Source organism: Eschrichtius robustus, chromosome 16 (assembly GCF_028021215.1).
Source record: "Eschrichtius robustus isolate mEscRob2 chromosome 16, mEscRob2.pri, whole genome shotgun sequence".
In the NCBI taxonomy this organism is placed as follows: domain Eukaryota; kingdom Metazoa; phylum Chordata; class Mammalia; order Artiodactyla; family Eschrichtiidae; genus Eschrichtius; species Eschrichtius robustus.
The window spans coordinates 44,302,837-44,327,909 of record NC_090839.1 but is presented as its reverse complement, the minus strand read 5'-3'; the positions used below and the strand labels follow the sequence as shown (position 1 = coordinate 44,327,909).

The 25,073-nt window shown below is 41.5% G+C and overlaps 1 protein-coding gene across 2 annotated transcripts in view; it reads right to left on the bottom strand.

Moving 5' to 3' along the window:
- Positions 1–25,073, bottom strand: part of MACROD2 (mono-ADP ribosylhydrolase 2) — a 1,969,440-nt gene that overhangs the window by 157,845 nt on the left and 1,786,522 nt on the right. For both annotated transcript variants that reach the window (XM_068566158.1, XM_068566159.1), the window contains exons 10-11: positions 20,690–20,734; positions 13,437–13,520 (exon numbers count right to left, since the gene is read on the bottom strand). In XM_068566158.1, coding sequence (XP_068422259.1) covers positions 13,437–13,520; positions 20,690–20,734 — 129 coding nt within the window. The remainder of the gene's footprint in view (positions 1–13,436; positions 13,521–20,689; positions 20,735–25,073) is intronic.

Sequence of the window (25,073 nt, the reverse complement as noted above, 5' to 3'; positions counted from 1 at the left end):
GTAATAAAGATTAAATGAGATAATCAATGTGAAGTGCTTAGAACAATGTCCAGCACAGAATAAATGCACAGTAAGTGTTTGCTAAATGGCCCCTTAAATGTCTGTAAATGTTCATGTCGCTGCCTCAAGTGCCAAATCAACAGGCGGGACAGATACTCTTGGGGTTGAGAGAATAAGTGGGGCTGAGCCAAGTTCTCAGGAAGCAGGACACTTAACCCTGTGATTCTCAACCTTGACTGCATACTGGGTTCACCCAAGGTGCTTAAACAAACATAGTCGCCTAGGTTCTACTGCCAGAGGTAGGATAACTTGGTCTGGGGTGGGACACTGGAATAGTCATTTAAAAAAATCTCCCCAGATGATTCTGATGTGTAACCACAGCTGCTTAGGCAACCTGGTCAACACTGGCTTAGGCAGTTGATCAATAATTAACCCAAAACAGTTGTCTTTTTGTAGTATCATGGTCACCAATCATCTTCTGCATTTTAGAATACTAGCTACTAGCTAATTAGCCACTATCTACAACCACGCTGCGTTGTACTCCAGACAGTTTAACCAAAGTTGGGCAATTTATTCTATTGGTCATAGTTGTAATGGAAGGTCCATGGGAAGATGATTCTGGCAATTGGAGGAAGTCATCGAGGAGGCTTGATCCTGCCAGCTAGGTCCTCACATTTAACCATCACAATCATCCGGTCATTCTACTTTAGATCATGTTTCTCAAATTGTGATTCACAAACCTAGCACCCAGATCTGGTTACTAAATACTATTCTCTACTAAACGGAACGATAGCTCTTTGAAGAAATGACTGCTGTCAGGCCTGGGGCAGGGAAAGTATAAAATGAGCTTGAGCATCTGGTGACACCAAAGCAAGGAAGAGCTCAAAGATGATGGGGACATGTCAAAAGGACACAGAAGCTACCCAGAAGGGGTCCTTGATAGTAATTGATTATAATCTGTTGAGTAGAATAGAAAACCATGATTTCATAATGATATAAGCAAATAAATGAATAATTTGTAAGATTGATGAAGAATTGGATATTGACCTAGTTTCAACCTACCCCCTACCCCCCATTCAAGATATGCATTAACTACAAATGGAGAAAAGAGTAGCTGTACAGTTGAGTTGAGGAGTCTTACAGACACCACTTTCATCAAATAATCAAAGTGAACACTACTGGTAATGGGCTGAGTTGAAATCATGGGCCCCTACCACTAAATCAGCCATGAGAACATGATATCGCTTCTGTGATAGCTCCGCAAAGACGCATAACTTGAATCCAGTCATGAAAAATCATCAGATAAACCCAAATTGGAAACATTCTACAATGTAACTGGCCTGTAAGCATCAAAAGCGTCAAGGTTAGTCAAGTCACAGGAAGGCTGTGGAAGAGTAGGGACTTGACAACAGAATGAAACAAAGGACATTACTGAGGAAATTGGTGACACTTCAATGGGGTCTGAAAATTAAAGGTAGTAATGTATCCATATGCACTTTCCGATTTTGATCTTTTTATTGTGCTCATGTAGGATCACTGGCCATGTCTGTAGAAAACACACAGTGAAATTGGGGGGCGGTTGGGGCACTAGAACTGCAACTTACCCTCAAATGGTTCAAGAAAATGGTTCTTTTTACTATACTTGTAAATCTGCTCTAAGTTTGAGAGTGTTCAAAATAAAAACCAAGTACATAAGAAAATGGTGTTCCTAAGCTTCACTGCATCAAGTTAAAATGCAGCTTTCTGACTTGGTGGAGGGCTGGGAATGGGGCAAGAATCCACATTTTTAGCATTCACCATAAGTGGCAGCTTTAGACTGAGGGAACAAGCAGTTCCCCTGAAAGTAGCAGTAACTGTTCATCAAGCACTCAGCAAAACCGCCCCCTTTCACCCCCCATTCTAGAACCAGCCTCCCCATCCTTACACCCCTTTCCTCCTAGACACTGTATCTACTTTCTTTCTGCCAGCAGCAAAGACTGTCAGAGATCAGCGGGGAATTCTCAGGCTAGAGAGCAGAAATGATTCGAGTGATCTGTAGCGTTGCTGTCTAAGGAGAATAGAGAACAGAAGTGATTCGAGTGATCTGTAGCGTTGTTGTCTAAGGAGAATAGAGTACCCTGGTTTTCTGTGTATCATTCCTCAAGCAGGATGACCCCTGGAGGTGAAGTCATTTCCTAAGACTACCCCTGATGGTTCCAGAGTGACAGGAGTTAGGAGAAAACAGGCAAGCTCGAGCAAGGCATTAGGAGAGTGTGGTGCATGTCCAGGTGATTCTAGTGTAGGTGGACAGTTTTAAGGCTCTCTCCAGTATAGTAGGAAAGCACAACTTTGTTACACCAGAAAATCGAAATTTTGAATATAATGGCAAAATCCTAATGTAAAAATCCGATACTGTTCAAATAGCAATATTTCTCCTTAAAGACAAAACAAAATGTTTCTCTGCTGAAAAATTAGTATCTAATATTAAAAACTGTCAAATGTCCTATAGGCATGGCGCCAGAATAAAAAAAAAAAAAAATCACTCTTATGCTTCAGCTCTATAAGCCTGGGGACTGAGTTTTCAACAAAACAAAGATAAATGCACCTGAATGCCACATTCTTTACCCTCAGTTTTGGAAATCAAAATAGACAAAAAGTGAAACACATTTGGGTCTGAATTACTCACAGACACCTACAAGACTTCAAGATACTTAAAAAAAAAAAAACATTATTAAAAGACCCATTGTATATGCCCTGATAAACTGCCTTTTTTTTTTAGTGGCTAACTTAGGATCACCTTTCATGTGGGTCCCCTAGACAATTTCGGAGGTCTTTTGAAAGAAAGTTTCCCCGTCTGTGAAATGAGAGGGTTGCCTTAGTTGTTCTCAGAGACCCATTTGGCTATGAAAACCCATGATTCAGAGCTTTTCAATTAAGATGGAAATATTTACTGGGTATGAAGCAAAGAGCTCATATAGAGAATCAATTTTCATAAATTTGACAGTTATGCAGAATTATAGAATTTGATATCTAGGGGGGACCTCAGGGATATTGGGAGAAGGATTTGATCATGTGTCTCAGAGATGAAAATGGAATCCAGGTGTACTGACTCCCAGTTAAGGCTCCTTCCACTAGCTTACAACAGCAGTTTCCCTTTCTTTCCTTTTTCCCTCCCTCCCTTCCTACTTTCCTTTTCTCCTTTCTGTCCAGTTTTCCCTCCTTCCTGCCTTTCCTCCTTCCCTCCTGGGCTTGGCAATCATAAATGGCAGCAATCCCATGATCATCCATTAACTGGGAAGATGCTAATTGAAAAGAAACAAAATACCGATAATAAACACCTCTTGGGAGGAGAACATTTTAGAATCCATAGTACCTAAATCATCTGAAATCATCTTTTCTGAGAGTTCTCTTCTTCATCAACACTCGTGTTTTCTCTCTTTCTGTTGTTATTTATGAGAATTTTCTTCATGCCTGCACATTTGCCTTTGGCTTAATTGGAAATTGAGCTTCAGGATGGGCTCACAAGGCTTTCCTAGGGTGGGGGGAGTAAGAACTACCTGGCCAGACACGACGGGGGGCAGGGATGGGAAGCATTCTTTTTCCCAGGAAGACTGAATTCAGTATAAGCAGGGTACGACTTCTATCCTGGATTCAGTAACTGTGGAGAAGGTAAAAAGGCTCATCCCTGACCCCCCTCTTTTTCACAGATCCCACATCCCATGTCAGTGATCTCTGCTGGCTTTACCTTTCAAATAGGTCCAGAGTCACACCAAATCTCACTCCGTCCCTTCACTGTTACTTGCAACAAGCCACCAGGATCTCTGGCTCCAATCCACTGTCTCTCTGTTTCCGCCCTTAGTCCCCTACTGTCTACTATCAACACGACAATCCGAAGATTACCTTTAAAACGTAAGTAAGATCATGTCCCTTCACTGCTTAAAAAGTCCTATTCTCACTTCACTCAGAGCAAAAGCCAGCGTTCTTACAGTGGGCCACAGTGTCCTAGGCAGTGATTCTCAAAGTGGAGTCCTCGGCCCCAGGCACCAGCATCACCTGGGGAATTACTAGAAATGCAAATTCTTGGGTACCCCAGGTCCCCTGAGTCAGAGACTGGGTTTAACATGTCCCGAGGTGACTCCGTTGCACACTCAAGCGTGGGATCCACTCCGCTATGGGACCAGCCCCCAGTGACCTCTCCAGTTACTCACACCGACTTTCTTAGAATAAGTCAGACTTCTCTCCCCTTAGGGTTTTGGTACTTGCTATTTCCTCTGCTGGAACACTCTTTCCCCAGATATCTGCTAAGCTTACTCTTTTACATTCTTCAGGTTTCTTCTCAAATATCAACTTAATCATCAGTGAGGTCCAGCATATGTGAAACTGTAACCCATCTTTTTCCCCAAGTCTCCCCACTGCTACCAACTTAGACACACATGGAATCCCTTACTTCCTCTTCCCTGCCTGGCTTTTCTTCACGGGTCTCCCGTGAAGTTGTTGTCAAGGTGTCAGCCAGATCTGCACTCATCTGAAGGCTTGCCTGGGCCTGGAGGGTCTGATTCCAGCCAGGATGGCTCATTGCAATGACTTGTAGATTGATGCTTGCTGTTGGCACGGAGCCTCAGTTCCTTGCCATGTACATCTCTCCACAGTGCTGTTGGAGTGTCCTCAGGACATGGCAGCTGCCTTACTCCAGAGCAAGTGATCCAAGAGACAGTCAGGAGGAAGCCACACTCTCTTATGACCTAGAATGTCATACACGATCATGGGATATTCTGACCTGGAACCATCAAGGTAAGCCACTTTCAAATTCCTGACCTGTAGATTATTTGCACATCATACAATTTCTTACCCACCTTCCAAAGCCCAGAGACCCCAGGATACCTCTCTTTAAGGGTAACAGCAGAGCCTGATTAAGTAAGTGGTGGGACAGTTAGGCAGTTCCAAGGACATCTTTTTCTTCTTCTTCTTCTTTTTTTCTCTTTTAAACTTTTTATTTTGAATTAATAATAGACTCAATAAATTGTAATAATAGTAAAAAAAAAAAAAAAAAAAAAACTCCTGACCTGTAGAAAGTCTGAGATGATAAATGCTCTTGTTGTTTTACGCTGTGAAGTTTTGTGATAAAATTGCAGGCAGCAATAAATAGTACTGCTTATGCTACCATGTGACTTGCTATATATTCTAATTAATATTTTAAAATCCATCAACTGCCACCCCCCACTAGAATATAAGCCCCAGGAAAGAAGGTTGTGTGTGTGCGTGCATGTGTGTCTTCAGTGCCCAGAACAGTGCCCATACTGTCGAATAGCAGGCATTTAACAAAAGTATACGGAATGCATGTTTAGGAAAGCTGGATCTGGCTGGCGGGAGCTACCCTGATGTGGCTGGAGGAAAGATGCTGTGGGCTATCTTTATGGCAACTCCAGGGAACACCACGCACGCTGTATTCCATGTGAATGGAGAGTCCAGAGAGCACAGCTCTATGTGAAATTCATTTTGACCTTGCGCATCCTCTGAATGGGCTTGGGTAGCCCTCCACGGGGTTCCAGTGGCCACAGTTTGAGAAACACTCATCCAGGAGAACAAGATCACAGGCAGCTGGGGCAAGACCCAGCCTCAGAAGAGAGATCCTGGTTCCCAGCATCTTACAGAAATAGCAGAGTCACCAGACTTCAAGACCTCCTGAGGGCTGGACAATGAATGTTTCAGAGGCAGGTCTGAACTGACAGCCAATCACCAGAGTCCACCTCCTCCCTCCTGCCCCTGACCTAACCCGGTGCCTTTCATGAAGTTTTAGAGGCAGTAAAGCAGAGGTTGAGGAATGACTGACTGGGGAGGTTGTATAAATATTGGGGGTAGACTAGTTTCTTGGGAAGATTGACTTGAAGAATTGAGGTCAGGAAAGAGAAGACAGACTGAGGTCAAGTCCATCTGGGACAGGAATTAATATAGTTGGGGAGGCAGGGTGCTGAGTGAGCTGAAGGGAGAAAGAAGGGAAAAAACACCTAGTGAGATAAGAGATTCAATGCACTGAGAACATCGTCTCTATTTGCAGAACTATTTTGTTCATATTAAGAGGAACGTCACATATTAATAAACAAGGTAGATGAGTTTTTGGTGGATGGGGGCTCTTCCTTCTTCAGATTCAATACACTTTGGCCCCTCTGTCCAGGGATTGTGCCAGGTGGCTTCCAGAGATCATCTTGTTTAAATCTCCCCACACAGTCCCACAAGGTAGGTTTTCACCCTCCATTTAATATGAGGAAACTGACTTTTAGGTTAGAAAAACTGCCCAAGTAGGAAGCACAACATGGACCCTGAGGGCTCTGTCCACCCTCGTGTTGAATTTTTTCTCTACGGGTAGGAGTGTACATATGTTGTCACCCAAGCCAGGGCACCTCCAAGAGTAAAAGGGAACATTGCTGATAACGTGCCAAGGACAACGGGCACAAACACGGTCATCCTGGGTCCCACAGGACCTATGGTTGCTCTGCAGGTATGTTCAGCCCTTCTCACTGTGGAAAATACCTCAGTACTCACATTCTCTAAGCCCCATTCAGAATCCTAGGGCTGACCCTGAAATAGGACCCCACGGTCCTAACCAAAGCTCGGTTTAATGTGTGAATGCGGAGAGCATGACTAAAAATGAAATAGACTCTTGGGTCCTTCTAATCTGCGGCAGGGGGATAGCTCAGAGTGGCCCTGAATCAAGCAGAAGGTAAGAGAATAATTAAAGCAAGAGGGTGACACAGGCTTTTCTTGTATTCTGATTTTCACCGTGGAGATGTACATTTTGCTTCAATTCTTGGCATTTTAAGGTCTAGAGGATAAAACAAAGCTTTTCTTCATGAGAAAGCTGCTTTTCCTCATTCCTGCTTTTTTTTTTTTTTTTTTTTTTAAAGCTGGTCAATCACTAAGCTTGTTTGAATGATGGCAAAGTCAAAATTATGACTGCCTGATTTTATCCTTCACTGCACTTGTCAAAAAAATTAAATTAAACATCATATTTATGAATATAATGCATGAAGTGCTGCATGGCATCCTGAAAGAGAGAATGTCTCTTCTGTCCAGCCACTCACAAAACAGTTTGTCACATAATACTTTAATATGCAGAGAAAATAAGAGGGCAGAGAGAAAATTCTGCCTCTCAGGAAATACGAAGTGCATTCCACCCATGGTTCATGTATTCAGAAAAATTTATTTTAGTAAAAACAATAATAATACTTCTAATAGCAACATTAGATCCTTCAAACTTGTATAGTGCTTCCTAGTTTCCAAAATGTTTCCACATATAATTTCATCTGACAAAAGAGATCATTAATATTTTAAAGTGCAGTATAGGACTGCTTGATTTAGCATTGCAAGGGCTCGGGTTCCTGAGGAACGAGTGTCACATGCAGGCTTGTTGAATATTCTATGTAGAGGCAATTGTACAGCGAGAGTCAAAGCGCTAGTGCTTTCTGTAAAAATATGATGGAAAAAATAGCATTCATTACCAAAAACCACTGAAGGCTTTGGAGATGAATGTATGGAGAAAATTACTGTTCTAAACTTGCTACTGAATTTTAGAAGCATAAAGTCTCTTTAGTTTTTAATGAAAATGGTTTTTTATAAGCATAAAATAAATCTTGAGAGATATATATATTTCAATTACACATAAATTTAGAGAGTTGAATATTAAACTCCCCAAAGTCTGCCCCTGTCCCTTCTCCACTCCTCCAAGATAATTCCTGAGGTCATTTTGATATGTATATCTCTCCAGACTATGTATTATATATGTAGATATGTATGTACATACACACATAGCTATGTAGATATGTATTTTATATGTATATTTGTATGCATATACTATCTACCATTTATGTATTCTTTCTCTATCTATCTATCAGTCATCTTCTAATCTACTTATCACCTTACCTATCCATCTGATTCTTGAATACATTGCTAAGCTGGTGCTTTTATAATGAACTTCTAAGAAGCCAGAAATGATGAACGATATTGAATCAAGATTTCTAAGCAAGCACTGAAATTACTGTTCGCTTTGAGGCATCTGCCAATCTCGGATGGTCTAGACCCTAGAACCGTGGTTCTCAGACTTGAGCATGCATCTGAATACCGGGCGGGCTTTTAAAAACACAGATTACTGGATCCTACCTCAGAGTTTCTGATTCAGTAGGTCTGGGATGGGGCCCTAGAATTCGTAGTTCTAACAAGTTCCCAGGTGACTTTGGTGATAGATACAGGAATACTCATTGAGAAAGTCTAGCCAGAACTTGAATTGAATGAGCCACACATGTGAGGTGCAGAAGGGCAGTGCTTTGGTTCTGAAAATAGTGGGGAATTTGCCTGTCTCAGCTTAGCATTGGCTGGAGAAGGAAAAAAGGAAGATAAAGGTATCTGTTGAGATTTCCTAATCTTATACGTGCACTAATGTGGGCTTAAGGACAAACAGCAAACAAAACAAGAAATAAAACTTTAAGCCAAATATGTAGTTTAAGGTATTCCTAAATTGGCAGTATCTTCAAGTATTTCAGAAAACAAAATATAAATAAACAAGCTTTTAATCCAACTTCAAAAAATTCCCACCAAGAAAAATCCAATGAACATGGCAATAAAGAAGGCAAAACATACAAGGAAATAACTACAAGCATGAATCTGCAGAAAAAATAAACTGCAGAATTTTGATCTATACAGAGTGGAGACATTGAAATTTCAGATACAGATTTTTTTAAAAGATATTTTATGTGTTAATTAAATAAAGAGTGACCAGGTATATCTGAAAAAGAACCAAATAAAACTTATAAAAATGAAAACTATAATAACTGAAATGAGAAACTCAGCAAAGAGTTAAACATCAGATTGAGGAAAGTTGAATAGAAATTAGCAAATTGAATGATAAACTTGGAAAAAGAAACCATCAAAGAGAGATAGTGGCACAGAAAAAAAAAATGCAATGTAGGTTAAGAGTCATGAAGGACAGAGAAAGGAAGAATAGAAGGTAGTGTAGAACTAACATTTGTTGAGGTAATAGGTGAAAAATTGTCAGAACTAATGAAAGATGCCCATGTTCATGTCCAAGAAGCACAGCAAATCCTAAGGAGGATAAAGAGAAACCCACACTGAGGTATACCACAGTGAAACTGAGGAACACTGAAGATAAAGAATAGATTGTCAAGACAGCTGGAAAGAAAAGACAGATAACCTAACAAGATACAATAATTAGACTGAGAGATTACTTCTTAACAACTATAGGATTGATAGGACTGTGGGAAAATATCTTTAAAATGTTGCAAGAAAATAACCATCAACCTTGAATTTTTACCCAGCAAAACCACCTTAAAAAAAAAAAAAAAAAAAGGAAAATAACATCTTTTCAGACAAACAAAGCCTGAGAGACTTCACTAACGGAACTTCTAGAGGATCTACTTGTGAAGGATAGAGGAAAGAGATTGAGGAAAGCATGTTTTATTAAAGGTGCTAAGTTTTTGTAATGATATTCTTTCAATTAAACATTTTGTAAGAAACAAAACTGGTTTAAATTATTGGGAGTTGCAATGGGTGGAATGGGTATTAATCAGGTTTTTTTCAAACAATTATGCCTATGATGTGGTGGTTTATGGATAGCATTACCATTTATATCACATGCCAGACAAACAGTTAGTGGTCTGAAATTGCTAATCATTTCATTATTGGCATTGCATTGCAGCGGGTCAAATCAAAGTATACTGTGGTCCATGAAATTTCAATCAAAATAATGAAAATAGAACTCTATATCCAAAAGTCCACAGTACAAAAAATGCAAATAATTTTAGAAATTGTTTGATTTTTAAAATTTGATGTTCAATATTTTAGTTACATATTTAAATATTTAAAGCTAAATATTTAAAGTTAAATACTTAAATATTTATAATATTTGCTTTCACTCAAAGCTGTAATGATGGCAACATTTCCTCCTTCAACAAAATGAGTTCTAATTTCCAGAAGAGAGAAAGGGAAAAAGATTAGAGAAGCTGTGTTGTTTCCAGAAAAAAAAGAAAAAAAATTATTAAAAATTATTATTAAAACATTAAAAAAATTATGAAAACGTTAATAAACTGCATGGACTCGGGCAAGTTAAAGAACAGTTTGCAGCCTATTTTAAAAACAGCTCTGGGGCTTCCCTCGTGGCGCAGTGGTTGAGAATCTGCCTGCCAATGCAGGGGATACGGGTTCGAGCCCTGGTCTGGGAAGATCCCACATGCCACGGAGCAACTGGGCCCGTGAGCCACAACTACTGATCCTGCGCATCTGGAGCCTGTGCTCCGTCCGCAACAACAGAGGCCGCGATAGTGAGAGGCCCGTGCACCGCGATGAAGAGTGGCCCCCGCTCGCCGCAACTAGAGAAAGCCCTCGCACAGAAACGACGACCCAACACAGCCAAAAAAAAAAAAAAAAAAAAAAAAAACAGCTCTGTAGAATGAGAAAATTTGACCATATGCTCTCAGGATTCTTCTTCTGGATCAAAATATAGCTATTATGGTTATATATGCTGCAAAATCCAAGTGAATTTGTGTTCCAACTCCACTCTCCATGACCCTGTCTGAGAATGTATATTACAGGGTGAGCTGAGGTGATCAGTAGTACCTGTAAGTGTCGGAAGCAGGGCAGGGAACCCAAAGGTAGGAGAGAAGTGAGATGAGGCCAAGTGATGGGGATTTAGGCTGAGTGATCTCTAAATAAAAATACCAGAAGTTTCTCTTACTAAAACATATTAGAGAGATGACCACGTTGGAAAAGGACTGATAACTCTAAAGTAGGAAGACTGCAGAGAAGGGTCATGACCCACATTCCCCTTCTACCCAGTGATACACTAATCCATTTGCATATCCAGTAGGAAAGAATGATTGGAACTCTTTGAATCATAAGAGGAAGTCAGACATATGCAACAATACAACACCTGAATACAGGACGTAGTTTACTTTGTCAAAATACTGACAAGTAACGAGTGCCCTATCATGCAGTCATCTATCACTGGCATGTCAGATTCTGCTCCCTTTCTCACTCCTTTCCCAGCAGCTTTTACTTTCTTATCTTGGAAGGCATCTTACAAACAAACACGCAATCCCCATGTTTCTGTAGAGTGACTAACATTTACATTTCACCATGATGTCACAGACCAAATGCCCCTGGTAACAAATCCACAGTGATGGCACTTTTGTGACTCAGAGCAGATTCTGGGATGACATATTTGGGTGAGGTGAAGACATAGTATTTAGTCATATTAGGATTATGAGATGGTTTTCCTAAACAAAGCAAATTATTTAGGAAATGATGAAGTTTTCACCCATTTGAAGGAATAACTCAGAAGAATTCCCTTGTTAATTAAGATGACAGAATTGCTGCACTGTATGTGCACCACCCCCCACGTGACACTTGGAAATGACAGCAGCCTCAGCCTCTGGAAAACAACCTTTGATGTAGGTCACACGTGTGATGGGAACCACTCAGTGAGGTGGAGCCTCTCCAGGGAAAGGGCAATTGTTGTTTTGCCCCTAATCCGTTTCCCAATCATGGTCTTCAGAGACTGTCCAGGAAATGACCTAATTCTAGTAGGAGGTGGAACCCTGACTAGTCTCCCAATCAGATCCTAACAAACCCCCTCCGGCCAGTGAGAGCTGCTGCCCTTCTCCATGGTTCTAACTGTTCTTCTTGGAATGATTCTAAACTTTCCAGCACACTTCAGTGAATTAGGACAATGTGTACCCTATCATGGTCCTGATTATGATAGTAATTATAATGGAATAGCCATCACTAATGGAAAGCAGACCTGTGCCAAGCACTTTACATATACTATTTCTACTGTTTATCCCTTGTTCCTCACCCAGAGGGCAGTGGACATTTACTGCCACGCCTGTCTCCACATCCCCCTCACCTAGGGTGAGCCTGGGAGAAGAAACAGCCCCATGGTGAGTCTCTCTCAGATCCACCTGCCTTCAGAGAGGACATGTCCTGGCTTATTCTCACCAGGGCAGCCTCTATCCAGGCAGTCGAGGATACCAAGGACAGTGGCACTTGCTTTTAAGCGGGCAGGGTCTTTCATATTCAGGAGTGAAACCCAGCATTAGGGAGCCCATTCGGGGGGCAGCATAACCACAGCTCTGGTCTAACCTCATTAGTAACGAAGCTAATATTTTTGACTTCAACTTTCTTACAGCTTTGCCTTCTCAATTGGTTCTGAGCCCGGATGAGGGAGAAGACAGTGTCATGACTTATTGAGAACCCATCACGCACACAGAGGCTGTGCAGTCATGGAGGTGAGCTGCTCAAGGTCTCCTTTCAAGAGACAGCCTGATGCTGGGAGTCAAGTTGGCTGACAGCATCCAGCGGCCACACTTTGGGGATTCAAGGCAGTATTATGTTCATGTCACTTTCTCCCCAAGCCACTTGCAGCCAGAGAGCCCTCAGGGGGGAGGGTACCCTGCAGCCCAGACATTCCTGCCCAGTGCAAAAGCCCTTTTATCCAGTCCTTGCCTGGGCTTCCCCAGACTCAGACTAATTTGCAGATGGAGGCTTTTCCAGCTCATCTGCCTTCCTTCCTTCTCTCCTTCACCCACTTCTCCCTTTCCTGTTCCTCCCCACTTCATCCTTCACAGGCTTTCACCCAGTACTTTCTTGCACTTCTACTTCACCTTGGCATCTTCTTTCCCAAAGACCCAAGCAGACACCATCAGTATTATTGTACTCGCCATCTCACAGTGGATGAAGTGTGGCTCCAGGCAAGAAAGTAGAGGCATAAATATGTTCCACTGTTAGAAGTTCATGCATACCATTAGGTTAGAGGCTCACTTTACAAAATACCTAAAGATACCATTTTAATTGAAAAATTTGCATATCTTATAAGTGTACTCGTGTCATAAGTAAGAGAGAGGGCGCATCATTTCTTCATAAAACTGAGCCCAGTTGGGCATGCCCATTCAATGCATAAATGCAAACATACACTGGCTTCTAGAAAGGAGAGGAGAATGCTAAAGACAGGAAGCGTTTCCATCTCCCACTCCTGAGGCTTGGTTCTGGGCTCAGAATGTGTTCATGAGAAAAACAAATGATCCGATAAGACAATAGCTACCATGCAACTCGTCACACACAGATCTGGACCTTCACCCTTACCTGATTTCAGAGCACCTAACTGGTAAGCACTACCCACAACTTCACACTTTGTAGGAATGAAGGATACGTCACATTGAGAAAATGATTTTTTTTACATTTGGTTTTTACCTTAACAAATGAAACCTGAATCTGCTATTTCATCCTCACATTCAGGGGAGAGTAAACATATTAAGAAAGGAGAAAGAAGTGCCCGGCGATGCTTGAACCCTTAGAAATATCTGAATATGAGAGCATATACAAAATTTAAAAATTAAACAGAAGTTTCTTTTCATGGAACATTTTTTTTTTAAGAGAGGAACAGCTGGACTTACCCTCGCTAGAGTCTTTGGAGCCTTCTGGCTTCTTTGCTTTGCTCTTCTTGTTGGGTGGAGAGCGGTCTTTTGGCTCTAACCCCTCTGGAAGCACAAAGATTTACTACGTTTTTATTTAAATATTTACCGGTGGGGGTTCAAAATTCTGTTGATGTTTAATAATATATATTTCTTACTAAACCTACACATACAGTGAAGCTTAATTGCAGGTTTATCTGTCATTATGGCCGAGCTAAATTTTGGCAAAGACCTGTGCTTCGCCAATGAACATGGACTTATACTTAGAGCTTAAGCATAAACACTTTTTTTATTGCCATTATTAATGATTCACACAAATGGGAAATCTTAAGTGCTTTTCTTTAAATTAAAAAATTTTCCACACGGCAACCCCGAATTATTATTATATTTTTCTCCAGGAGAGTTTGATTTAAACTTCATGGATTAATTGACAGTTGTCATTGTGTAATTTCATTTTAGCCCTCAAAGTAGGGTTAGATGAGCTGTAAAGTCATCTCATTTTGGGGCGTTACGGTGGGGCTTGAAATTATCCTCCTTCTATTGAACAGATTTCTTTAGTAATCCAGATTCTAAAAAACTTCTATATGTCCCCGACTAAATTATTATGCTTCCCACTTTTCTCAGTGGTCCCCCAACCAAGTCTATCCAAGGAGGCTAGTAATACAAATTCTGAAGACAGTTTTTAGGAAAACTATCATTGAATTCATCCCATTTGGATATCGGATACTTTGTTTGGCATTAATTTATATCTCCAGTCCTGGTCTCTCCACTTCTCAAAGCTTATGCCTTCAATGGCCCATGTGGCATCTTATTTTGCATTTGGACTGGATGTCTTCTGTTTGCCCTTTCAGATCCACTTTCCACCCTTCACCCCCCCCCCCCCATCCCCAGCCCCAGCCCCAGCCCCAGCCCCAGCCCCATGTGCTCTGGGAGACCGGTCTCTATGGACCGCACCAATGAACTCCGCAGCTCACTGGCTTCCTGTTAGATCCAGCCAATGGGGAGCCCAGGGCATTTATTTCCTAGGCTACCAGTAGTCTTCAAGGGCTGGTTGTCTCCCTCAATCTAAGGTCACAGCTCCCGTCAGTTGACCTTCTCCTCACAGCCCTCTCTGTCTTCTGGGCCCTGTAACTACCACCTCCCCGTTGTCCTTTCACGGCTGGGATTTACCTGAACCCCACTCTTCTCTAACGATTCCCCTTTACTCAGCTCCCATCAGGCATTTCAAACTTATGTAAATAATCCCATTAGGCATTTCAAACAACACAGCCAGAACGATACTCTTCATGTCTGCAAGCCTGTTCTCTCTATAGTATTCCACATCTCAAGGGATGGTATGACTTATCTACCCAGGAATTCAAACCAAAAACCGAGATATTATCCTTCATATTTCTCTTCGATTACTTTTCCAGTAAAGCAATCCCATCATAATAAGTCCTATTAGCTCTGCACCAAAATAGATCCCATATTCCTCTACTGTGCTCATTCTTGGCAATCAGCGTCCTAGTCTAAACCAGCAGCATCTCTTACCTGGGTTACTACAACAACCTGAATTCTAACTTCTAGCTTTCTAATCTCCCTACAATCTATTCTCCATGTAGCAGCCAGAGTTATCTTTTAAACATAAACCAGATCACATCGCTTGCTTGCTTGTTTAAAAACCATTGCTCTTAGAATAAGATCCAAATCCAATTCCATGGCCCAGGACAACATGTCACTTGGGCTCCACCTACCACACTAGCCTCATCTCCCACTTGCTCTTTGGCTTCAGATTTATTAACTCCCTTCAATCATTTCTTCAGTCAGTTCTAGGCTGGTTCCTGCCTCAGGAACTTTACACCTGCTGCTCTTCCTTTCCCCTGACACATATACTCATACATCTACCTCCTTCCCATCTTTTAATCTCAGATCAAATTCAGATCCCAAGAAAGGCCTTCCCTGACTATTTAATCTGAAGGGTCCTTGCAAGGAAAATCTCTCGCGAACACATCACCTGGTGTATCTGAAATTATCTTGTCCCCTTGTTTATTTCTTTAATGTATGTCTCCCTTCTCAAACACCCCCTACTCTGAGAATATAAGTTCGATGAGAAAGGGCATTTGTCTTCCGTAATCTCTCTTGTGTCACTGGTGTCTAGCAGTGTCTTGAGAATTTCATTTCAAATTCTGTTTTATATCCCCTTCACCCAGGCCCTTCTTTAAAGCCAAGATATAATGGGGCTTGTGAGTAATTCTCACCCTTTTAGCAGCTGTTACCTACTCCAGGATTTTATAACTACACTACAGAGTTATGGCGACTCATTTTTCTTTTCCCATTTATTATAAAAAGAACAGAACAAATCAAATGCATTTGATAGATGTGCTATTAAAAACTTTGGCATTATGGACTACAAAGGTTTTTGGGCACGAGGGTTAGGCTTTCTGTGGTTGCAAGGCAGTCACATCCCAGGTCATTACCACGACCTGGGTGAAAAATGTTGCCAGCGACTACATTAGCAACTCCCTCAGCTTTCTGTCACCAGGTGTGAGATGGATATTGACCCTTCGGATTGGGTTCAGCAAAAACAGAAATGAGATGCTTGGAACAGCTCACTGAGCACAGATGCTGGGTTCAAAGGGATTCGTAAAATGAGCAGAGTAACACTTGCAATATCTCTGGGAGAAGACTCTAACCCTCCCATGCCCTGAAATGCATCATCTACAACTGGGACCAAGAGGAGAGTTTCCATTGCTGGGAGTCCAACTCCAAACCAGCATTTCCTGAAAGTGAGTTTCTGAGAATCAAATTCTGAATTCTTGGTTCCCCACCTGAATGGGAATTCTTGGGGAATGGGTGAGGTTTAAAAAGACATCTATTTGCCCACATTTTGAGCTATTTACATACCCCAAAAGTACTAGTGCTTCCTTTCTGAAGAAGTTGTAGGGCACTCCTGGGGTGGTCAGTGGGTACGGAAACATGTTAATTATGAGCAGTCGTGTATGACCTAGTATAGTATCATTTCATAACACCCATGGAGACACTTAAATGAAAGTCACTGCTACAAATGGCCTCTGTGCCCATGTTTCTACTCTCCCGCTTGGCCCGGGGGAAGCTAGAGGAACATTCCTCAATAGCACCCCATGTTTCTCCTTGACACTGTATCATACTGTCTCTGTTGCCTCTATTTCTGGCAGAGGCTGGAACGCTGGGGTGTTGCTATGAGCATGTCTTTGCTCCCTGAGGAACTCAACTGTGCTCCTGGCTCTTAGGTGGCTGACCTGCCATAGGTGGCTGCTGATTTTCTGTCCCTGGGGCTCAGGTTGGGGTCCATTTCAAGAGTGCATGGTCTTGGAAATGAAAGGACATAGGGTAACATTTACTATGCTCGGCTTAAGTAATTAAAGGACTTAAAAAGGATCCTAGGCATTTAAGTCAGTCGGCTTCTACCACTTCCCATGGGGGCAGAGCCTCTCCTTAGGATGACCTTATCTGATACCATTTGATATGCTCTTGCTTCTTCTTACTACTAGAGCCTAGAGACAGGAGCACGAGGGTTAACAATGTGAGCTTTCGGGTTAGACCTAGATACCGGGATTCTGTCTCTACTATATAAGCAAGGAAGTAATCCCCCCTAAGCCTTGGATAATAACAGTCCCCGTCTCTTAGAGCTGGTGCGTATCTTAAGTGAGTTCATGTATGTTGAATGATTGGCACAAGGTACACACTCAAAACCTGGCCCGGCAGAAGTGTGCTGGGGTTGATCTGAGCCAGACTGCCCCAGCTGGTTGGATCTCTCTCTCCTCCACTCCTACATTCATTGGACTCACGTTTGGCAGCTCGAACAATACCATGGTAGGCATATTTATACCCAAGAAATCTGAAAACTCTTCAAATTGGGGCTCCCCCCCACCCAGAGAGTACGTTTCCCAGCACCTCACTGGTTCTTGATATCCAAATTATTATCCACTATCATTCACTAGCATTTGCTGGCTGGTTGATTCACCCAAGCAGCCCTTCACTAGCGTCAGCTGTATTCTTACAAATTCTTCCAGCATTTCTACTTGTAGGAGAAGAAGAGGTGATGCAGGGCAGAGGGAAGGCCAGCAGTTAATGGTCTTAGGAGGCTCAATCATACACTTCTCAGAGACCAGCACACCTGAGAGTGAGACTGAACGGAAGCCAGCCTGCTCGCCAATATTCAGCAAGGCCAGCTGGCCCTCCATGGACCCATTTTGCACACAGTCCCCCATGATCTCAGCACTCAGGTATTGGGAATGGAGAGCAGCTTCCCAAGCCCATTCTGCCTGAGTGACTTAGTATCCTTGGGCCATTCAGTGTGACATGAACAGCTGAATCTAGCTGCTGGAGACAAAACCCCCAGGACACTTGGTGGGACTAAAATCAGAAATAATGACCCACTTAAGGCCCCCAAACCTCAAATGCTGACTCCAACCTTGTGGGCTCTGCATTAGCATTAATAATGATTTCCTTGAACTCACTCAGTGGTTCGGATAGCTAGCTGCATCTCATTAAGAAGTCAACTCCCTTTGCCTAGAAATGTGTACTTATGTCACTTTAGGCAAATGATCCTTAGCAAGATAAGCTCCTTAAACTGTCTGGCTGAAAGGGCAGTGCTCCCCATGACTGAAGGATATTCCGGTGATACCTCACATGAGCAGGATACATTCATACACATGAAATGCAAGCATTAATATTAAATTCATGGAATCTAAGATAGGGTGACCGCTTAAAGTCTTTTTTTTCAACCTATGGTTCTTTTAAATAATAAGATATCCTACCTAAGTATAGGAATTGATATTTTAATTGAAATTTTGCCTTGGGCTTTATGTTTTACAAAAGGCAAGCAGAGTCCTTGTCTTATGTTGAATTTTCTCAGAAGAAGACACTGAGAGAAAGGTTTGAGTGCAAGTACTTAATTTGAGAGATTACCCCAGGAAGCACCAGAGGGCAGTAGGGAAGTAAGACTGGAAAGGGAGGACAACCAGTTAGTGTGTTAATGAGAAAGTTCTGCTGTGGACAATCAGGGCTCAATACTGCTGGGAGCCTCTGGGCGATGGTATAGAATCCCGCTGTCCAATACTACATTTTGCCAATGATACCTGAAATGTGAATAGTCTGATTTGGCATGTGAGTGTGAAATACACACAAATTTCAAAAACTTAGTATGGAAAAATAAAGCATGTAAAATATCTGACGAATATAATTTTTATATTGATTATATGTTGAAATGATCATATTTTTGATATATTACGTTACATGAAATATTAAGTTAATTTCACTGGCTTTCTTTTTACCCTTTTCAATGTGACTACTAGAAAATCTGAAATTATATATCAGGCTCACATTTGAGGCTCCTGTTGTATTTCTACTGGGTAGCACTGGTCTAGGACATGCCTCAGATGTGTCCTGCAAGAGGTTGGTTGGATCAACCAACTCTTGGCCAACCTTGGCTGAGGTCTGCTTCAGAGAAATGAACTCCCTGGTACTTTGAGTTTTCTTTCATGAACAGAGACAAGCACTCAGCTGAAAGTCACAAGAACTTTCCTTAGAAAGCTGTTGGTATTATACAACAACAGTGAGAGCCAAGGGGATACAGGTAGGGAACCCAGAGCTGCTGTATAGTCCCTCTTCTACCTCTTCCTTTCCTGCTCCTGATGCCCTCTGAGTCCATGGTCCTGGGGGGACCACAGGAACAAGAGTGGATAGAAGCTACAATCACTGTTCCAGTGAACTGTTATGAAGGCAAGGAACTGATGTTATTCCTTCATGAAGACAGTGGGAGGTCAGGTGAGGGAGAGATGTAACTTCACAAGGAAAAGGACGATCTTAACCAAACCTTGCCCAACGAGACTGTCTGCCTCACAGTTTAAAGAGCTCCCTGTTCGTGGAGTTGCTCAGACCCAGGTTGTCAGTGATTTGTAAGGAGTTCTGGCAGCAACAGGAGGTCACACAAAATTAGGGCCTCTAAGATATCTATTTCAGTTTTGAAAACTGGCTCCATTTCATGTCTAGAGCAGTGTGATTGCCGAAATGAGAAACATGGGGCTCTCATCCCAGAGAACGGAGCCCTATGCCTTCTAATATCTGTCCGATATACTGAGTGAAAAAAGCAATCATCCACTGAGCGTTTACTATGGTCCAAGGAATATTTCAGGTATGATATCTCATTTAGTCCCCCAAACAAGAATGTACGGTAAGAATTATTGCCCCCAGAAGTGTAAACTGAGGCTTATACAGAAAACTCTAATTCAAAGTCATTCAGTGGAAGAGCTAGGATTGAATCCAGGCCTATTGCTTCATGAATTCATTATCAAGTTCATATTGACCTCAGGCCAGAGCCAATGCTGTTAACCACTAGATTTCTCTCACCAAACACTGGTTGTTTTTGAGGAGTAGGCATGTATCTCACTTTCTGATAATGAGAGCAATACATCATATGTAGGGAATGCATTTTCCAAAGATGGCCTCAGCCATTTTTCAGGTCCTACCTGCTGTGTAGAACCTCACTGCTCCCCATCAGGAAACTGAGTCTATTCTCTCCTCCTCTGAGCCTGGGTGGGCTTGTGAATAACCACTCCAAAGAAAAGAGTTTGGTGGAAGTAATTATATGGGATTCTTGAGGATGAGTCTTAAAAGGGATATGCGTCTGGCTTGCTCACTCTCTCTAGAAAAAACAAAAGGAAGCTGGCCGCTGGGAGGAAGCCCAGGTCACAGGAAGAGGCCATGTACAGGTGCTTCAGAAAACTGCCCCAATTTACGTCTCAGCTAACAGCCCTGTCAATCACCAGCCAGACATATGAGTGAACAAATCTTCAGATGATTCTAACCCCCAGCTGCTAAGTCTTCCTGTTGAGGCCTCAGATTTTGTGGAGTAGTATTATCAAATCACCCCTGCTGTGTTTGGTCTGAATTCCTGACCCACAGAATATTTCAGCATATAAGTGGGTGTTTTAGACACTAAGTTTTGGGGGTGATTTGTTACACACCTCTATTAACTACAACATCATGTTCCATTTTTACCTTAGCTGTCAGGAAGCTCAAATTCAAGTTTAATGTTTAAATACCATAACTGTATTAGCTGTTATTTTATAATAACATTTCCTTATTTTATAACCTTGAGTGTACATTTCTATTTTATTAACCTTATTTTGTCTTTCTTTGGAAAATATGAGGTGTACATAAACAACAAAATGATCCTTGCCTATCCTGTAAGAATAAAATTATAAATTTAATACCTGAATCTTCTTTCATGTCAATGTCTTCTTCTTCATTATTATCATCTATTAAAAAATAAAACAAAGAAAAACTCATATGAAAGCTAGAAACACCAGAATTCTCCAATTTGACTAATAAAAAATTGAAGAAAACAGTAGAAAAGAGAGTGTTAAATTACGCCTTTCTACTGTCTTATATTATCATGCTAAATTAAGACGAAAGTGTACCCATTAGAGCACAATTTAACACCTAGGGTTTACATTTCCTTTAAAAATTATTACATATTTATAATAAACTATATATGAAATAATTTGTTTTACTTATCAAAGTTATGTATGGTCACTTCGGTCATTTTAATTCTTAAAAATATTAAAATGACAGATTTTAAATGCCACATTTTCTGCATTTATTAAAGGTATGTATGCTCACCTCAAGTTTCTGAGAAAATGCAGGCATCACTATTTGGTTGTAGGCTGACAGAATGTCCAACCCCTGCACTGCACCAGAAAAAGTGCTTGTTTGCTACACATGCAAATCCACACCTTTAACCATGTGCTTTCACGTGCTCCCACCAGTTGCTCCATCCCCATTTAACTCCCCTCATCTCAGCTCCCATTGTAGGTCCCTTTAACTGGACACAGATGTGTGCTTCCTCTGCCTGCTGAATGACATATTTGCTTTTCTGAACTAATATGTGTTATCATCTCTTCTCCTTAAGTGTTCCTCACATCTAGGAGGTGCCAAATCCTGTCCTATTTCCATGTTTCTTCTTCTATGCTCACATTATTACAACCCAAATTCCAGCTCTCAATGCCATTCACCTTCCCTGTTTTGTGGTTTCCCAACTGCCCTTTTCTTCTTCCCACTTCTGACACCAATTCCTTTTACACATAGCTGCCAAATTAATCTTGAAATACAATTCTGATCTTGTTCACAACCATTCAGTGACTCTTCTCTGTCTAATGAGAAAAGTCTAGATTCTTTGGGGTAACACTCAAGGCCAACAAGATCTGGTTCCAAACACCTTTCTCAGCTTCACTACCACTGTTCCACTCATGCTGCCACCTACACACATGACAACACTTGACCTTTTTCCCAATTTTTTAAGGTTTCCTTTAGCTTCCCATACTTGCCTCAGTCCTGGAAGCAATGCTTTTCTCCACCTCTGCTCACACTCATCCTTCCAGGCCAAGCTGAGGCACCATAACATCTGCTCCACCCAAGTGTGAATGAATAGTGTCCCCTTTGGTACCTTATTTTTACTGCCTTCTGAGTAGGACTTTAAGGACCTTTAGGCTTAGATCTGCATACTGGCCCCTATACCCACTCATTTACTAGGTATCTGATCTTGGAGAAATTACCTAATATTCCTGACTTTCAGGTTCATCAGCTGTAAAGTGGGATAATAACAGTGCCTCCCACAGAGAGGTATTATAAGGATTAAATTAGATAATACCACATAAAGCACTAGGACAGCTACTGAAACATCATTAAGTGCTAAATAATAGTTATTATTACCATCAAATCCCACAGTCTTGTTACTTGTTAACCTACCTGTCTTCCATAGACCCATTTCTAGGTCATAAATTCTTCAAAGATAAAGCTTATGTCTTATGTTCCTTTGTATTCCCTGGCACCTAATGCAATTTGTTACACAGTAGAATCAATAAAGAAATTTCTGCTGAATTACATTTCTGACGTTTTTTGTTTTGCTTTGTTTTTTACTTTTCTCTGATTTTTTATTAGTCAAATTGGAGAATTCTTATGTTTATATTTCTAAGTATCTCTTACATATTAGGACAGCATGTATCTAGAAGATAGCCTGTAAACAATAAGGACTCAATAAAGATTTGCAACTTTCTAGCCAAATTTATTCAATATGGCACTCTTCTAAGTATTAATTATTAATGACGATTAGAGATATACTAGTAGGAATGGAAAATGCCTTTAATTTGAGGTGTTACAAGGGTAATTCTTGATGGTCACAGATAAATTTTAAAGAAGTAAATTTTCTTCCGTTCAGACTGTTAGAAACAGTGATCTTCTGCATAATTTCTTTCTTTCATTCTTTCTATGAATATAATTTTAGGAGGAAGAATAGCTATTTCTTAGAAATGTGATTTTCTAACCAAATGATTATCTAAATGTTACAAAGTAAACTTTTCACAGATTCTTTTCTGAACTTAATATATTTAAACAGAATTTTATTTTCCAGAACTGACTAAAATATCTAGAACCATCTCTATGACAACAGACTCTCTGGAATCTCAGAGTGGGATGGAAAAGAGTCTGTACAGTTTCTAGGGGAAAATAAAGGAAACGTCAAAGATCTCTCTGATTGTCCCCCAGGTGTCCATCTGTCCTTCTAACAAACACTCATTGGTAGCTTAGTAGGTGCAAGGCTTGGTGTTTGGGGAAACAGAAAATACAAAGATGAATCAGACACTTAAGTAGAAACTTATCTAGAAACTTATCAATAGTAAGGAAACTAAGACACACAGAGAAATTTGAACATATGGTAGGGAATAGTCAGTGCCATTACAAAAGGTACCAGATGAGGGACAGATGCTTCCAGTCAAGGCTACTGGGAAGGGTTCTCAGAAATGTGACATCAGAGCTGATATTTGAACTTTATAGACTGTACTGATAGCATCATCCCCAGAATGTTCCCAAGGTGTTGAAGGATCAAACTTGGTGTTACTATTCATTCATTCATTCACTCATTTCACTCATTCACTCACTCACTCATTTATTCATACAGAAGTTAAGAATAAATCCAGGACCTATATTCAGACTGCTTGGGTTCACCTCCAGGCCAAACCATGTATAGCTGGGCAAACTTGGGCAAATTATGTAAACCTACTCCTCAGCTTCCTCATCTGGAAAATAGGGTTAATAAAATTACCATTCTTCTAGAACTGGTAATACATGTAAAGTGCTTACACAGAAGGAACAATCAATAAATACTGGCTGTTACTGTTATCATGTCATTATGATTACTACCTTTACTACCTAACCATTTATTGGCCAACACCATGTGCCAGAACTATGCAAGGCCCTGGAGATACAAGGTGACACTCCCTTCCCTCAAAGAGCTCACAAAGAAGTGGGTGGCATAGAAAAGTAAGACAACAATCAGAGGAAGAAGTAACAGATTCTCTGATGCAGGTGAGCAGAAGTTCTATTGGGAAACAGAGAAGAGGCAGCTAAGTCAGAGAGAAGGTCTATGGATGGTTTCCAGAAGAAGTGAGGCTTAAGCTGAGTCCAAAGGGTGAGCTGGAGTTAGCTAGGGGCAAGTGAAAGCTGCAGTAGGTTCCCCAGTAGGTGTGGGTGCCCTGCCTACACCCCTTGTTCCTTCACGCTTCAGTGCTTTGCCAGCCTGACCTCCAGCCACCAGCCCCTGGGTATCTTTGCCTGAGGGCTTTCTCTGAATTGCTGTGTCATGGAATTACCATGCCCCCCCCCCCCCCCCCCGCCAGGGCAGCCTTTCACAAAATGACTGACAGGATTTGCATATAAGGCCTCCAGCTCCCTTACTGAGAAGGTGGCATGTTCTACACTGTCTCCTAGAATCTCCCCAATCCCAATCATAGGATTGAGTCCCAGTGGTCTAGTGGTAATGGGCTTAAAACTTAACATTATTGCCTTCCTTCCCTTCCCTGCCTTGCTTCTCCACTCCCCTGCTGCTGTTTCCTGATATTTTCTCTCAAATAAATGATTTCCACTTGAATTTGTGTTTCAAGTCTGCTTCCGGGGTGGGGTATGGGTATTCAAACTAAGACAAGGGTAATCGCGCTCAAGCAGAGGGAAAAGCAGCTAAAAACACCTGGATATGAATAGCCAAGATGCTTTTACGGAAACAAAACTAGCTCTGAATGGCTGAAGGGAGGAGTTATAGGAGGAAATATGGTTAAAGTGATCTGTTCTAGCTATCAAAGGATCTTCCATGCTCCGTGCTGAATATGACGGTTAATTTTATGTATCAACATGACTGGACCATGGAGTGCCCAGACATTTGCCAAACACTATTCTGGGAGTGTCTGGGAGGATGTTTCTGGATGAAATTAACATTTGAATCCGTAGACTGAGTAAAGCAGATTGTTCTCCCTAATATGGTTGTATCTCATCCGATCTGTTAAGGCTGACCCTCCCACAGGTAAGAGGGGACTCCTTCTGCCAGACTACCTTTGTGCTGGGACATTGAATGTTTTGTGCCTTTGAACTCAAAGTGGAACATGGGCTCTTTCTGGGTCTCAAGACTGTTGGCATTTGGACTGAAACTACACCCTTGGCCCTCCTGGTTCTTAGGCCTTCAAACTCCTACTGGAACTAGACCACCTGCTCTCCTGGGTTTCCACCTGTCGACTGCAGATCTGGGGACTTGTCAGCCTCCATAACTGTGGG